At 47.9% G+C, this 16,899-nt stretch overlaps 1 protein-coding gene across 4 annotated transcripts in view; it reads left to right on the top strand.

Annotated features, from left to right (window-relative positions):
• DIAPH1 (diaphanous related formin 1) overlaps positions 1-16,899 on the top strand; it is a 176,158-nt gene that overhangs the window by 65,638 nt on the left and 93,621 nt on the right. For all 4 annotated transcript variants that reach the window (XM_030571951.1, XM_030571954.1, XM_030571953.1 and 1 more), the window contains 4 exons: positions 171-281; positions 3,122-3,240; positions 5,560-5,676; positions 14,981-15,096. In XM_030571951.1, coding sequence (XP_030427811.1) covers positions 171-281; positions 3,122-3,240; positions 5,560-5,676; positions 14,981-15,096 — 463 coding nt within the window. The remainder of the gene's footprint in view (positions 1-170; positions 282-3,121; positions 3,241-5,559; positions 5,677-14,980; positions 15,097-16,899) is intronic.

The following is a 16,899-nucleotide window of genomic DNA, read 5'->3' as shown; positions in this document are numbered from 1 at the left end:
GAGAGGGAGGGTATAAGATGCCATCTATTTGATATCGCCCTATTTGTAGCACTTCCCTGGTTGATGGGTACAGTGTTCTGGGCATTATGAGTGCCTGACTAGATGCGTTGGATGAAGGGATAGAGGCCTGGCTCAGTCTGATGCAGAAACTATCTGTCTCTCTATTTTAGGTAGCCTGTATGCAGTTGATCAATGCCCTTATCATCCCTGCTGATGAGCTCGACTTCCGAGTTCATATTCGAAGTGAACTGATGCGTTCTGGGTTGCAGCACATCCTTACGGTAAGGGTCAATCTTCTCCTCCTATGGGGCGCCATCATGCTCGATGAGAGAAGCAACAGCCACCATCTCAGCAATTGTATTCGTATTGAAAGTACCTAATACTGTTAAAAGGCTCTGGTAGTGACAAAGTAATATTGCTCTTCCCAATAAAAGAAAGTGGCTAGAGGCAAAAAGGCATCCTTTAAAAATTGTAAGTTAAATACTACTGAGGAAAGTAGAAAGGAGCATAAACTCTGGCAAGTATAAAAAGTTATAATTAGGCAGGCTGAAAAAGAATTTGAAGAGCAACTAGCAAAATTCAAAAACTAACTGCCAAACAATCAGTGGAGCCACTGGGCAATCGAGGTGCTAAAGAAACACTCAAGGAAGATAAGGCCATTGCGGAGAAGCTAAATGAATTATTTTTATCATTCTTCACCACAGAAGATGGGAGGGAGATTTCCATACCTGAGCAATTCTTTTTAGGTGACAAATCTGAGGAACTATCCCACATTGAGGTATCAGTAGGGGAGGTTTTGGAGCAAATTGATAAATTAATCAGTACTAAGTCACCAGTACTGGATGGTATTCACCCAAGAGTTCTGAAGGAACTCAAATATGAAATTGCAGAACTCCCAAGTGTGCTATGTAATTTATCACTTAAATCAGTCTCTGTACAAGATAACTGGAGGAAAGCTAATGTGATGCCAATTTTTAAAAAAAAGCTCCAGATGCGATCCTGGCAATTACAGACCGGTAATCCTAACTTAATTACCAGGCAAATTGGCTGAACTATAGTGAAAAACAGAATGATCAGACACATAAATAAACACTATTTTTTGGGGAAGAGTCAACACAGCTTTTGTAAAGGGAAATAATGCCTCACCAATCTATTAGAATTCTTTGAGAGGATCAACAAATGTGGGCATGGGCAACCATGTGGATATAGTGTACTTGGATTTTCAGAAAGCCTCTTGCAAGGTCCCTCGCTGAAGGCTACTAAGCAAAGTAAGCAGTCATGGGATCAGAGGGAAGCTCCTTTCATAGATCAGTAACTGGTTAAAAGACAGGAAACAACAAAGGGTAGGAGTAAATGATCAGTTTTCAGAATGTAGAGAGGTAAATAGCTGTGTCTGCCAAGAATCTGTACTGGGACTAGTACTGTTCAACATGTTCATAAATGATCTGCAAAAAGAGGTAAACAGTGAGGTGGCAAAGTTTGTAGATGATACAAAATTACTCAAAAAAGCAACAGAGAGTCCTGTGGCACCTTATAGACTAACAGATGTATTGGAGCATAAGCTTTCGTGGGTGAATGCCCACTTTGTCTGACACATGAGTGGGTATTCACCCACAAAAGCTTGTGTTCCAATACATCTGTTAGTCTGTAAGGTGCCACAGGACTCTTTGTTGCTTTTTACAGATCCAGACTAAGACGGCTACCCCTCTGATACATAAAATTACTCAAGATAGTTCAGTCCACTGTAGAGTTACAAAGAGATCTCACAAAACTGGATGACTTTGCATGTGAAATTCATGCAAAGTAGTATACATTGGAAAATGTAATTCTAGTCATACATAAAAAATGATGGGATCTAAATTAGCGGTTACCAGTCAAGAAGGAGATCTTGGAGTCATTGTGAATAGTTCTCTGAAAACATCTGCTCAATGTGCAGTGGCAGTCAAAATAAGATAACAGAATGTTAGGAGCCATTAGGAAAAGGATAGATAAGAAGACAGTAAAATCATAGTGCCAGGATGTAAATCCATGGTACACCCACTCTTTGAATACTGCATGCAATTCTGATGTCCTCCTCTCAGAAAAGATATATTGGAATTGGAAAAAGTACAGAGAAGGGCCACAAAAATTATTAGAGATATTAGAACAGCTTCCATGTGAATAAAGATTAAAAAGACTGAGACTGTTCATCTTGGAAAATAGATGACTAACGGGGGAATATGATAGAGGTCTATAAAATTATGAATGGTGTGGAGAAAGTGAATAAAGAAATGTTATTTACTCCTTCATATAACACAAGAACCCAGGATCACCCACTGAAATTAATAGGCAGCAGGTGTAAAGCAAACAAAAAAAAGTGCTTCACAGTAATGCACATTCTGTCTCTGGAATTCATTGCCATGGGATGCTGTGAAGACGAAAATTATAATGAGATTCAAAAAAGAATTAGGTTCTTGGAGGAGAGGTCCATCAATGGCTAGTAGCCAAGATGGTTAGGGATACACCACCCATGCTCTGGGTGTCCCTTACCTCTGACTGTCAGCTGAGAGTGGACAATAGGGGATAGATGACTTGATTGCTGTTCTGTGCATTCCTTTGAAGCACCTGGTATTGACCATTGTCAGAAGACAGGATACCGGGCTAAACCAACCATAGGTCTGACCCAGTATGGCTGTTCTATGTTCAAACCCTTGCTGCAGGAATGACGTGGGCTGGATTGCAGCCCTGTTCTTGGTCAGCGCTTCCTCTCTCTTAGTTACTCAGCATCCCAGGGTCAGTTGGACGGTGATCACATTCCCTTTGCTGTTTACATGCACTGGCCCTGTCCATGTTACTGTGCACTCTCTTGGAGTATATGATGATCCTATCTTCTTGTGACTGTGAATTTTTACCATCACTAGTGGGCCTCTTATCTGTGGCTCCATGCTGGCCTGTGCTCTCTTGGGGCTTCCAACTGACTTGTTCGCACATTAATGTATGTTGGCCCCTCATTACATTCCTTTGTGCTCTCACGTAGCCCTTGTTTAGCTCCCATCTGAAAAACTGTGTGCTCTCAAGTGACCCCACTAGAGTCTGTATAGCTTCTGATGGCCCCTCTATGATGTACTCATGCCCTTGGCAGGAGCTGCGGAAACTGGAGAATGAGGAACTGAAGGTGCAGCTGAGTGTATTTGAAGAACATGGTGAGGAGGATTCTGAAGACCTCAGGAGCCGTCTTGAGGACATTCGCATTGAAATGGAATATCCTGCTGCTGCTTATTGGGCAGGTGTTGCGTTTGGGGCAGGAGTATTCCCAGGAAGTTTCTTAGTGCCAGTCTTTGTACCATTCCTGCCTCCATGTAGGGAGAGAGACTGAGGTTGATGGTCTTTCTTCTGGTCAAGTAATGTCTGGGCTGAGCTCAGCTTGCTGTCATCATGGTCACATGGGTTCCAAGGCTTGTTTGGGACAGAGCTGCCCAGTACATCGTAGGATGCCACTGATCCATCAGGCAAAGTCTGAAGACGAGAGTGAGCGAAGCATAGGCAGGTATGCTGATCCTCTGCTAGGGATTTGGCAGTTTATTGGCAAAAAGAGGAAGACGAGACCTTGGTCATTTGGGAGGTTGGAGGATGCAGCTTGTCTGACGCTTCCAGAAACTTTTGTTTCGGATGTCTGTTCAGACATGACTTTTTATAGACACTGTAGTTTGTGTGCAATAAATAAGCAGGTGTGGCAGAACTTGATTTTTATTTTTTATAATTTTGATGGCTAATATTGGTTTATTTTTCAGCATTTTTCATTTTTATCTATTTAAATTTTCACAGTTATGGGAAATTATGTGAAGGTCAGATGATGATAGGTGTTGAGATTCAAAAAGGTGAAGCTTTATAACCATTAAAACACACAATGTCAACACTGAATGTCAAAATATACAAACTCTTAAGTTTTCAAGCAGCATTTTTCTTACTTTGCCTATCTGTAAATTTTGGTTATTGATGGAAGTATTTTTGTCAGTTTGTGCTTATCCAGTGAAATTGATGTTTATTGACATTTACCAAAACAAATATATTTTGGATTTTGCCACTGGAGGGCACCTGGAACAACTGCTGCTTTACAAAAACAAAGTAGAGTATTTTCCTTCATCAATCCAGCATGTAATGAAAACTTAGACAGAACCATACCAAGCCTTGTACTAGGGAATGTCCCCATTTTATACAGAGGCATATATATCCCTTAGGTATAGCATCTGCCATGTGTAGCTGCGCCTCTACCATTGCTTTACTTGCAGTTTTTAGGAGCAGATATGATGAGTATTTTGTCAGGAGCCTGAACAACTTTTCCACATCCTAGAGAGAAAGATGTGAGCTCAGGAACTGGAGGTCAGATGTCATGGAAAATCCCCCACCAGAGTTGATCTCTCTTTTAGTGAGGACTTACGCTGGAGAAGTCATGCCAAATGCTGGTTGTCCAGGCCTTGTTTGGCAGGGTGAGGGCTGATTACTGATCCCTCCTTGCAAACAGGAGACTGAAGCTAAAACCTTTGTCACCTGGAAAGTGGCACATGCTATTTTTCTTCATTAGGACTGGCTGTGGTGTTAACACACAAAGAGGCACTAGAATTTCTAATCAGCAGGTTGAATTGGGGTTTCTGGCCACATGCAACAGGATTGTTTGTGCTCCTCCAAGGTAAAGGTGCCTTGGGGGCTGCCAGAAATAGGAGTTTGTGTGTGTATATATATGTGGGCTTGCACTTTCCCCTCTAGTGAGCATGCCTTGTGGCCCAGGGACTAAGGCCTCCCTCCTTGTACATGGGGGTGAGTGGGCTGCATAGTTTGTACAGGTCCTTGCACCTGTGATGCTGCATACACCTTTGTGTTGTTTTTCTCCTAGAAAATGTTATAAAAACCAAACAGAAAACCCCCACACCAAATAAATTGTCCTGTTCATATGTCTCGCCCCATGAATGATGGGAAAAAGAAATGGATTTCTAATCGTTGTTCTTCCCATCAGCACCCTCTTTTTAAAAAAACTTAGATTTGTTTAGTTTCCAGAGAGATTAGGTTGGCTGATCTGAGGAAGAAAAGGGGACTCTTGAAGCAGAAGGAGCCAAAGGATCATTGCATAATGGGAAAGATGTTACTTGGAGGGGAGGAGACATGTGACTTTACCCTCATCCCCAATGTGGAGACTGGGGATATTGTTTGGGGGTGCATAAGGGAGGGGTACAGCAAAACTAGACACTCGCCGTCTTGTGGTTGTGGAATGAATGAGCTACCAACAGCCTCCCTTTTTCTACCACCACTTCAATCAGGGACTAGAATGTCACCTACCAAATATTGGTCTGGCTTTAGAAAGGCTCAGGGAGAAGAAATTAGAGTACCATTTTGGGTCAGTCTCCTGCAATGTGTCCTCTTCCCTTTTCTCCATGCTAAGCTTTCTGTATGAGGGGAATATGCATTGATAAAGTTTTGAGGATAGTACTTTGAAGGGCTAATGCCTTCCTCTATAGAGCGAAAGAGTAAGTAGAGCACCAGGATGTCTCCCCAGAAACACTTTTGTTTCCTTAACCCTTTCTTCACTGATTTTAGTGAGGTCTTCCAGATTCTCCTCCACACAGTAAAGGATTCCAAAGCAGAGCCATTCTTCCTGTCCATCCTGCAGCACCTTCTGCTGATCCGCAATGATTATGAAGCCAGGTAAGGAGGGGAGCTTTGTGCTGGGCATGCTGGAAGAGATGCTGGCAGTGTGTGGCAGAAACAGGCACTTTCTTGGAAAAAATAATCCCAGCTACACGTATATAATGATAGGTTCTAAATTAGCTGTTGCCACTCAAGAAAAAGATCTTGGAATCATCATGGATAGTTCTCTGAAAACTTCAGCTCAATGTGCAGCAGCATTTGAAAAGGTAAACAGTGTTAGGAACTGTTAGGAATGGGATAGCAAATAAGACAGAAAATGTGATAATGCCACTGTATAAATTCACAGTATGCCCACACCTTGAATGCTGTGTTCAATTCTGGTAGCTCCATCTCAAAAAAGGATATAGTGGAACAAAAAATGGTTTAGAGAAGGGCAACAAGGATGATCAAGGGTGTGGAACATCGTCCATATGAAGAAAGACTAAAAAGATTAGAGCTATTCATCTTAGAATAGAGATGATTATGGAGGGATATGATGGACAAAAATCATGAATGGTATGGAAAAAGTGAGTGGAGAAGTGTTATTTACCCTTTCCCACAATATAAAAACCAGGGGTCACCTGATGAAATTAATAAACAGTAAATTTAATGAGAGAGTACTTTTTCACAAAATGCATAATTAGCCTATGGAACTCATTGCCATGGGATATTGTGATGGCCAAAAGTATAATTGGGTTAAAAAAAGAATTAGAGAAGTTCATGGAAGATAGAGCCATCAATTAGCCAAGATGGTCAGGGATGCAATCCCATGCTTGAGGCAATCCTAAACCTCAGACTGCCAGAAGCTGAGAGAAGGAGAAGACAGGGATGGATCACTTCAACTGCCCTGTTCTCTATGCTCCTCCTGAAGCTCTGGTATTGGCCACCATTGGAAGATGGGATACTGGACTAGATGGACGATTGGTCTGACCCAGTATGGCCAGAATGATCACTGGAGGGGTGGGGGATTGGAGGTTGCATAGAAAGCAGAGTTTAGAAAGTTCTGATAGCCCCAGGATAGGCAGAAGATGAGGGATTGTAGTGTACTACACAGAATCAAATGAGTTGGGCCTCTGACCTAGCTTGTTCAAAAAGGATGCCTCACTGTCTGAGAAATCCTTTTCTGCAAATGGAAACGTGTCCTTTGCAAAGATTATGACACTGCACGGGTGTGGTGGGCAGTTCTAGAATGTGAGAGCACTCAGCTGTACACAGAGTGGAACATCGACATCAGTCAAGCAACACTGACCTTGAAAAAGCTCCAAGAGTTTATAGGGAAAGCAAGAGAAGAAAACAGTGTAAGTTGATACTAAAGGAAAGAAGCAGTCTGAACACCACCTTCATTTGTTGGCACACCCTCCTGAACTGTTTTTTCACATCCTCTGATGTTGCCACAAAATTGCAGAGAATAGAGGTGGAAGCCACTGGCCAGTCTGCCTGTTTCAGCAAATGGTTCAGTAGATGGTTCTTCAACCAAAGAATCATCTGGCATGAGAGCAAGATTTCTTAGGCTTGTCCAACCAAAGAAGATTTCTGCAACAGAACTGGAGCAAAGATGGCAGAGAATCTTGTGGGAAGCACTTTATGTTTCATATAAGAGAACAAAACCAAAACTGAATCCTGTGATAGAGCTTCGGATGACTGGATTGCCTTTTAATGATGCTAGAGCAGTGTTTTCAGCTGCTGGGTTGTGACCCCCTGGGGAATTACAAAAGGTAAACAGGATGTTGTGAGGTTGAAAATTTTGTTACAAGCTAAAAGAAAAGAAAATCTTACTCCCCATATACCTTTACTCTTCAAGGTCAAGTATTCTCTGTCAATCTCCTGATCAGGAGCCTTTAAAAGTGCCGTCGGCGGTGCTGACCGGCTAAGGCAGACTGATTCCTACTTGATCTGACACTGCGCTGCATCCTGGAAGCAACCAGCAGCAGGTCCAGCTCCTAGGCGGGGAGGCAGTGGGGCTCCGCATGCTGCCCCTGCCCCAAGCAGCAGTTCCATACTCCCATTGGCCGGGACCCACCCAATGGGAGCTGGGGGTGGGGAGGGGATCAAGAGGGGCCTGCAGGCGAGAACCTCACAGAGCTGCTTGTGCACCTCCGCCTAGGAGAGACCTGCTGCTGGCTACTTCTGGGGTGCAGCACAGTCCACAGTGCCAGGACAGGCGCTGCTGACAGGGAGCCACCTGAGGTAAGCCCATGCCCCAACCCCACACACCAGTCTTCTGCTCCATCTCTGAGCCCCTTCCTGTACCTGGAACCCCTTCCTGCACTCCAAACCCCTCATTCCTGGCCCCACCCCAAAGCTGCACCACGAGCCCAGAGCCCTGACCTCCCACACCCCAACCCCCTTCCCCATCCCTGAGCTCCTCGCACACCCCTCATCCCCAGCTCTGTTGGATCGCAGGCATCAACAGTTTTTTCTTCAACTGGGTCGCCTGAAATAAAGTTTGAAAACCACTGCTCTATGACATAGCCTTGGTATGCTGTATTCATAGTGAAGGGTTTGATATTGAGTAATCTCTAGATGTAGATACTCATATTTTCCAAGAAATGACTCCCCCTCCCCACCCAACAGAATTGTGGAGTCCACCTCCCTAAATCTGTCTTCTTTAAGTGATTGCTCATGTGTATTCCACAGTAGGTGTGCGTGCTCGCCACGTGCACCGGTGCCGGAAGTTTTTCTCTTAGCAGTACCCATACTGGGGGAGCACCGCTGCAACCCCTGAAGTGGTGCCTCTGTATCGCACTCTATGGGGAGCTTCACAGTCCCACCACCCTCAATTCCTTCTTTCTGCCAGTGAAGGTAGTCGGAACTTCATGCTCCAGCCTTGCTGCAGCTTCTCTAGTTAGCCTTAGTAGTACAGTTGTTCCAATAGTTGAATAGTTTCTCAAGTTAGTTGACTGGGCTCAGGACATGCCCCGTGCCCCAGGCTTCAAGTCGTGCGATTCTTGTCACAGTTCTATGCCAAGAAGGGACCCACATACTCAGTGTCTCCACTGCTTGCGTGAATCTCACGTAAGTGAGCGCTGCAGGATTTGTAGATCATTCAAGCCATGGACTAAGAAGGAGAGGGACATTAGGCTTCGCGCTCTCCTAATGGAATCAGCGTTGGCCCTGGCATCGGCATGCTGAAGGGACTTGGCACCCGGCACCGTGTCTTTGGTGCAGAGTGAAGTCCCCTCCACTAGCTGGCACCACTCCCCCTCCAAGAAACAGGGGAAGACTCAGTGGTGCCAAGAGAAGGAAAGGGGTGAGGCCCGACCCATGCTGGGCAGCCCACGATCCCCCTCAGGACCCAGGCCTCAGACTTGCGTTGAGCGGAGAAGCCCGGTTCTGTCCACATGTGCCTCCCCTGCGGTGAGGATGCTGTCAACACCGGAGGCTGCACAAGCCATGCATGACATCTTAACCCTCCCGGTACCTGGGGTGGGCCCCAATTTGGAGGGAAGCCACTGCTGGGAACACAACAGACCTCCCCGACATGGCACAGTTCCCACTCCAAGGACCGCTCGCTGCCTCGCTTGATGCGGTCTTCCTGCAGCTCACGCCAGCCCTCTACTCCGCTCAGGCTGACTGGCTTGCCGCCCGCACAGGAGCCTCGGGGCTCCTCCACACCTTGCGACCAGGGACACAGGCACCTGGACAAGCGGCGCCAATGCTCTTCCTTGCATCGCAGCTACTGTAGCTGATCCCGACGTTACCGATGTTGACACTCCGACTCAAGTTCCTGCTCTACCAGACATCGCATGCGGGACTCCTCTCATGGTTTACCGGCACCGGCGTGTCGTAGCTCCGGCTGCTGGGGCGAGTACAGAAGCAGCACCTCAGATGGGTACTGATTTTCTTCCTCGAGGTCACGGTCACGCGGAAGGCACCGTCGCTCTTACTGGTCCTACAGTATCGTACAGTCGACGGTGACCTCAGCATCGGCACTCAGCCACCCGTCTCCATGTCGTGCTGCGCAGTGAGAACAAACTGCGCTGCCCGGCCCCCAACTCGGTCAGTGGCACAGGACATCGTGGTAGGGGCAGTGGTGTCAGTGGGCACTATGGCCACAGATGCCTGCCCGAGTGAGATCTCACTCGGTGGCCGGAGCATCCCAGGCTCCTTTGGCCTCCCCTCCTCGGTAGAGGGAAAAGTCAACGGGTCTGGAGCCAATGGCACTGCACCTAGACTCTGACCTGGGAATTGACCCACCAGTACTGCCCGACATCCTAGGCTCCGTGCCAGTCCCCTCACCGGCCATAACGGCACCACTGCCCATCCCACAGGAGGACTTCAGGGCTCCCCAGGAGCTTCTTAAGCGGGTGGCGTCCAATCTCCAGCTGAGGAGATGGAGGAGCCATCCGATTCTCTTTTTAATGTGCTCTCGTGCTCGGCACCGGGCTGGGTGGCCCTGCCTCTCCACCAGGGTGTAGCCAACATCTTGACTACCCTGTGGCAAACCCCAGCTTCCTTGGCCCCCATCTCCAAGGAAGCAGAGAGGAAATACTTTGTGCCAGCTAAGGACCACGAGTACCTGTACTCCCACCCAGCACCTAACTCCCTGGTGGTGGAATCAGTGAACCACCAGCACCACGGTCAACCTATGCCCACCCGCAGAGACAAAGATGCCAGAAGACTTTATATATTTGACAGGAAGATTTATTCCTCGGCAAGTTTCTAGCTCAGGGTGGCCAACCATCAAGCCCTACTGAGCCGGTATGACTTCAACCTGTAGGGGTCCCTACCAAAGTTTGAACCTCTCCTCCCAGAGCAGGACAAAAAGGAGTTCAGGGCTCCGGTAGAGGAAGGAGCGGCAGTGGCTAAAGCAGCCCTGCAGGCGGCATCGGACTCTGCCAACATGGCAGCCCACTTGATGGCCTCCGCCATATCCATGCGCAGGGCATCGTGGCTTCTCCTGCCTGGACTGTCTGAAGAGTCCCAGTCCTTGATGCAGGACCTTCCCTTTGACGGGAAAGCATTGTTCGTGGACCAAACTGATGTCCGCCTGCATGGGATGAAAGACTCCCACACCACCCTACAAACCTTGGGCCTGTAGGTCACTCCGACGATAGACAAGCCCAGACTGCAAGCTTTAGCTCCTCCTGCTAGAAGCAGATACGAGCCCCTGCCACAGAGACCGAAGGAACAGAGGCATAGGTCCCATCGTCAGTCCCACTCAGCCCCGCAACCAGGCCCCTCAAAGGACAAAAGGCAGGACAAGAGGCGGTTTTGACTCTATTAACTGGGGGGCTTCCCTGGCAACAGGCCCGGTGGCCCCCCGCAAAAAGTTTGTGTTCTGCAACTATTTATCTGCCTTCCAAGTGGAGTGGTCCCATATAATGTCGAACCAGTGGGTTCTCAACACTATCTCCAAGGGCTACATGTTACAGTTCACCTCATCCCCAGCACCGGGTGAGCCTCAGGGACCTGGAGCACGCCTGCCTCCTAGACCAGGAGGTGGCACACCTTCTCCGCATGGGGGCGGTGGAAAGAGTACTACTAGAATTCCAGGGCAGGAGTTTCTATTCCTGGCGTTTCCTGATCCTGAAGGCGAGAGAGGGGCTCAGATCCATCCTAGACCTATGGGATCTCAATAGGTTTATGGTCCGCTACAGGTTCCGGATGGTATCCCTGGCCTCTGTCATTCCCTCCCTGGACCCAGGGGATTGGTTCGCGGCCCTGGACCTTCAGGACACGTAATTCCATATCCATATCTTCAAGGGAGACGGGTGCTTCCTCCGATTCCTGGTTTGGAGGGGGGACCATTGCCAGTTCACGGTCCTCCTGTTTGGTCTTTCCACGGCTCCCAGGGTTTTCACCACATGCATGGCGGTGGTAGCAGCCTACCTCCGGAGTAAAGGGGTGCAGATTTTCCCAGACCTGGACGATTGGCTTCTCAAGAGTGCCTCCTGGTCCCAGGTGCAGGACCAGGTGGGACTTCTGTCCACGTGCGCAGATCTCGGCCTAGTGGTGAACGAGACCAAGTCTACGTTAGTTCCGGTTCCGTGCATAGAATTCATAGGGGTGCTACTGGACTCTTTAGAGGCCACAGCCTCTCTTTCCCGAGACAGGTTCGAGACCCTCAAAGATTTCATTGCCTTGGTCACAGCCTTCCCCATGGCGATGGCGAGAGTGTGCCTTCAAATTCTCGGTCGCATGACAGTGTGCACGTACGTAGCTTGCCATGCCAGGCTCAGAATGACGCCCCTCCAGCTCTGACTGGCCTCCCAGTATTCCCAGGCCCGGGATGGGCTGGACAAGGCTGTCACAATACCATCCCAGGTAGCTGCTGCCCTACAATGGTGGTCCCTCCCACGCAACATACTGCAAGGAGTCCCCTTCAGAGAAATCTCCCCCTCCCTGGACCTGGTGTTGGATGCCTCGGACCTGGGCTGGGAAGCCCATATAGAGAACATTCAAACCCAGGGGAGATGATCGGCCTTGGAATTGTCCGTACGCTTAAACGTCAGGGAGCTCAGGGAAATACGGTTGGCATGCATAGCTTTCTGCTGGCACCTTCGTGGGAATGTGGTCAGAGTCCTCATGGACAGTACAGCTGTGATGTATTGCATCAACAGACAGGAAGGAACGCGCTCCGAAGCCCTGAGCCTGTGGGAGTTCTGTATAGCCCACGATATCTCCCTGCGAGCCTTCCACCTACCCGGCGTCCGCAATGTGTGAGCCGATCGCCTCAGCAGGGTTGTTTCCCACCAGTACGAGTGGTCACTCCATTGGGAGTTCAACCTATAGCTCTTCCAAGAGTGGGGAGTTCCCTGGGTCAAACTCTTTTTGTAACCGACCAGAACCAACGCTGCCCTCAGTTCTACTCCAGGGGAGGGATGGGAAGGGAGGTGATCTCGGATGCCTTCCTCCTTCAGTGGTTGGACCAGCTTTTCTATGCCTTCCCACCTTTCCCTCTAATAGGCAAAGTCCTGCAAAAAGTAAAAGCAGACAGGATGTGGGGCATCCTCATAGCCTCGGATTGGGCCCATCAGCACTGGTACGGAACCCTTCTGCAACTCTTAGCGGCTCCTCCGCCAAGGCTGCCGCTTCATCTGGATCTCCTCTCCCAGGAAGGGGGATGCCTTCTCCACCCCAACCTGGCCGTGCTTCACCTGACAGCACGGTTGCTCCGTGGTTAGATGAGGAGGAGGGGAGGTGTAAGCAGAAAGCCATCCACACTACGGATGTACCTGGCCAAATGGTCCAGGTTCTCTAGGTGCGCGGGGAACCTCCCCATTGTCGTCATTGCTCCAACTCATTCTCGATTACTTCCTGTCCCTTAGGACCTATGGGCTAGCTTCTGCCTCCATCAGGGTGCATTTGGTGGCTATATTGGCCTTCTACTCGCCAGTACAGGGCCACTTGGTCTTTTCCCACAGTATGACCTCCTGCTTTCTAAAGGGCCTGGATCATTCATTCCCGTATGCTAGGGCCCCCATGCCGCAATGGGATCTAAACCTAGTGTTATCCCGTCTCATGGGTCCTCCCTTTGAACCCTTGGCCACGTGTTCCTGGTCTCATCTGTCATGGAAGGTAGAATTCCTTATTGCTATCACATCAGCCTAATGTGTCTTGGAGCTTAGGGCCTTAACCTCGGAACCCCCATATACGGTCTTCCACAAGGATAAGGTCCAGCATCGCCTGCACCCTGCTTTTCTCCCGAAGGTGGTCTCTGCTTTCCATATGGATCCGGACATTTTCTTACCGGTACTCTGTTCTAAGCCCCATTCCTCCAATTAGGAGCGCCGCCTACACACGCTACATGTGCGTAGGGTGCTGGTCTTTTACCTGGACCGAACCAGGCCATTCTGGAAATCCTTGCAGCTGTCTGTTGCGTCGGCGGAACGGATGAGGGGACAACCAGTTCCACCCAGCACCTTCCTGCTGGATCACCTCGTGCATATGCACATTACGACCTGGCAGGGGTTCTCCCGCTGCCTATCTTTAAGGCGCATTCTACAAGAGCTCAGGCCTCGTCAGCCACCTATGTGGCTCACATCCCTATCCAGGACATATGTAGAGCTACCACATGGTCCTCTGTCCACACCTTTTCTTCACGCTATGCGATTGTCTCCCAAGCACAGGATGATGCCAAGTTTGGTAGGGCGGTACTGCGTCCCAGAAACCCGTAAACTCCTACCCATCTCCATCAGATATAGGTTGGAGTCCCTACTGTGGAATACACGTGAGCAATCACTCGAAGAAGAAAGGACATTTACCTGTTCCATAACTGGCATTCTTCGAGATGTGTTGCTCAGATGTATTCCACATCCCACCCTCCTTCCCCACTGTCGGAGTTGTCTGGCAAGAAGGAACCGAGGATGGGGGGAGTGTGCAGCTCCCCTTATAGTGCGATATAGAGGTCACACTCCAGGGGTCGCAGCGATGCTCCCTCTGTACAGATACTGTTAAGGGAAAAACTTCTGGCACCGGTGCACGTGGCGAGCATGCACACCTACTCTGGAATACACATGAGCCACACATCTCGAGGAACGCCAGTTATGGAACAGGTAACTGTCCTTTTTCCTTAATTATTTTTAGCCTTGAGTGTGCCTGTGTTTTGTGATATCTGTGTAGTGTGTTGCAAGTAAAGAGACATGGATCCCCTTTCTGAATGTGATATCATTAATGTGGCTATCTCGACTTACTTGAAGATAATTCATTATAGATACACAACTTGGAAAAAAAAAAGAGGTTTAGGTTGGAAGGAAGTTTGTTAGGAGCAAATCGAAACAACCATACTAATTGTCTCACTAACCAGCATTGTATACATTAATAATCTGTCTAGAAATTGTTTTCCAAACTCACTGTTGGGCAACAGCTCCTGTTGGTTTGGAATTAAAGTAGTCTGCTGCCAGCAGGTGGTGTTAGCTTGCCACAAGAAGGATGGAGCTCTGATCCAAAGAGAGAGGCTCATAATGGAGGGCAGAGAGTAGAAGGACATGAGACTAGTTCATAGAGTTTCTATGAAGCGATGGAGAGGCTAATTGCCCAGGTTTGTGAGAATGATAAGGCAGACAGGAATAAAGAAATGGACAGTTTGGAGCATAACCCACAATGTTCTAGGTATGTAATGTGATAGTGTGATGAGTATGTAGCTCTTGGTTCTTCTTTGGCAGCTGCTTGTAACAGAGGCCATGTGGCATACCAAGATGTTTTACCTGGAGACCTAACTTGCTGAAGAGACCAAGTTTTGCTGTTCAGACATTATATTTGCTGCAGAGCCTTTTTAAACTTCTCTATGGGGCCCCTGAGTGCGTGGTACCCACAATTTGCAGGTGTGTGCCTTCATAGAGTCCTATTAACACTGTTTCCTTTTCTTCTGTTTCCATAGGGCTCAGTACTATAAACTAATTGATGAATGCATTTCCCAGATAGTTCTGCATAAGAATGGTGCTGATCCAGACTTCAAATGCAAGCACCTCAGCATTGATATTGAGGGGTTAATAGGTAAGTCCTGAAGCTGTTCATATCACAGTCAAAACGAACCCAGTCTGATGTGATTCCAGAACAACCCCATTATTTAGTCCCTCAACTGCACTTTGAGCTGTTGACCAACAGAACTTCCTTCCTTTCTGCATGTTTTTACTGGTTCTTCCTCCTTGAGAATGCGCTTTGCCATCATAACTAATAGGCTCAACCGGAGCCCGTTTTCTGAAGTGACTTTTCTGTTGCTTTCTGCATTGAGAGTCTGGATGTGGGCCATTCCATACCTCTTCATTTGGGGCTTGCCTTTCACCACACTCCCCCTGCCCTTTACTGTGCTCGGCTGGGCACCTTTCCATCAGACTAGATTAGAAAACAGATCACTTACAGCTTTCCCCCAAGGCTACCATGAGCACGTGCTTTGGCCAGCGGAGGCCTTTGTAAGTGGAAGCAGAGCCAATGGCATATCTCCTGGAAACTAGTACTGAGTCCATAGTGCTGTCACTGGTTGTGTCACTCAGTGAGGGAAGACTGTAAGGGGTACAATATGCTTTGTGTGAGGGAGGAGGACTTCCAGAAAAAAACTGTTTTGAGTGGTTGCAGACATGTATTCCACTCATGAATGTGTGCCCAGTGCATCAAAGCAAGAGAACATTGCTTAGCAGTTCACATCAGGGGGCTCTCGCATCAGCTGGCCTCCATAGACTCTCTCATGGATATTTAAGTGTGGTGCTGCCCTGACCCCACTCAGTTCTTTCTCACTGCCCCTGGCTTGAGTTGGAGCATTCTGGTTGGTATTTACATCACTCTTTTGCCACATAAAGGACAGTATTTGAAACCTGGTGAAGACATTGCACCAGGCAACAACGAACTATTAAAATACCCAACTAACTAATCTAACAGTAAGGTATTACTACTACTACTACTACCACTCAGAGTTTCTCTGTTTTTTTGTATGTAGTTAGTTTATAGTTAGTAGTACTAACTGTGTACAAAAAAGCCAAGAGAAACTCGGAGGAGGAGGAGGAGTACCACCTTAGTGTTAGGTTAGTTAGTTGGGTATTTTAATAGTTTGTTGTTGCCTGGTGCAATGCCTTCACCAAGTTTCAAATACTATCCCTCATGTGGGATAGCTATACTCAGTAGAGATCCCAGTACTCAGTTCTTGTTGTGCCTGGGAGGATCTGATCATCTGGCTCCTCAGAGGCCTTCGGTGCTGCCATGAGGCTCTGACTTTTCTCCAAGGAGAAGAAGAGACTGTTGTTCTTCCTCTCCTCTCTCGAGAGGAGTTTCATAAAACTGACTGTAGTCACTCTGAGATTCAGGAAGATTCTTAGAAGAGGATGAAGAAGGAAGCAAGGGTTCCTTGAGTATGCAGGAAAGAGCATGGTTGTCCATTGAGTCTTGGGAACCATATTATTGACTACAGTACTGTCAGTATGCTGCCATTGAGTCTGGTACTGACATCATCAATATCAGCATCGAGCATGTCAACACCACAGGCTTATCAAGCAACTGCAGGTTTATTCTGCCTCTTTGTGCTGGACTTGCCTGTTGTACAGGAGTCTTTAGCTGGGGTGGAGTCTTCTGCAATCCTGGGACCATCTGGTTTGATTGCTTCAGAATACAAGCTGTTAAGGTGTTCTCTCTGGCACTACTTAAAAACCAGACTGTAGAGACAAGATCACTCTCCCTGAGGTATCCATCTTTGGTGCTGATACCATCTTCGGCCTTGGAGACAATGTCCACTTCTACAGGCTGGAGCTATGAGTGTGGGACTGGGTTCTGGTTTGGTACCAGTGTCTCTTCCAATACAAAGTGTTAGTG

This window comes from Gopherus evgoodei, chromosome 8 (assembly GCF_007399415.2).
Source record: "Gopherus evgoodei ecotype Sinaloan lineage chromosome 8, rGopEvg1_v1.p, whole genome shotgun sequence".
In the NCBI taxonomy this organism is placed as follows: Eukaryota; Metazoa; Chordata; order Testudines; family Testudinidae; genus Gopherus; species Gopherus evgoodei.
Note: the sequence above shows the minus strand (reverse complement) of the source record. Positions and strands in the feature narration are given on the sequence as shown.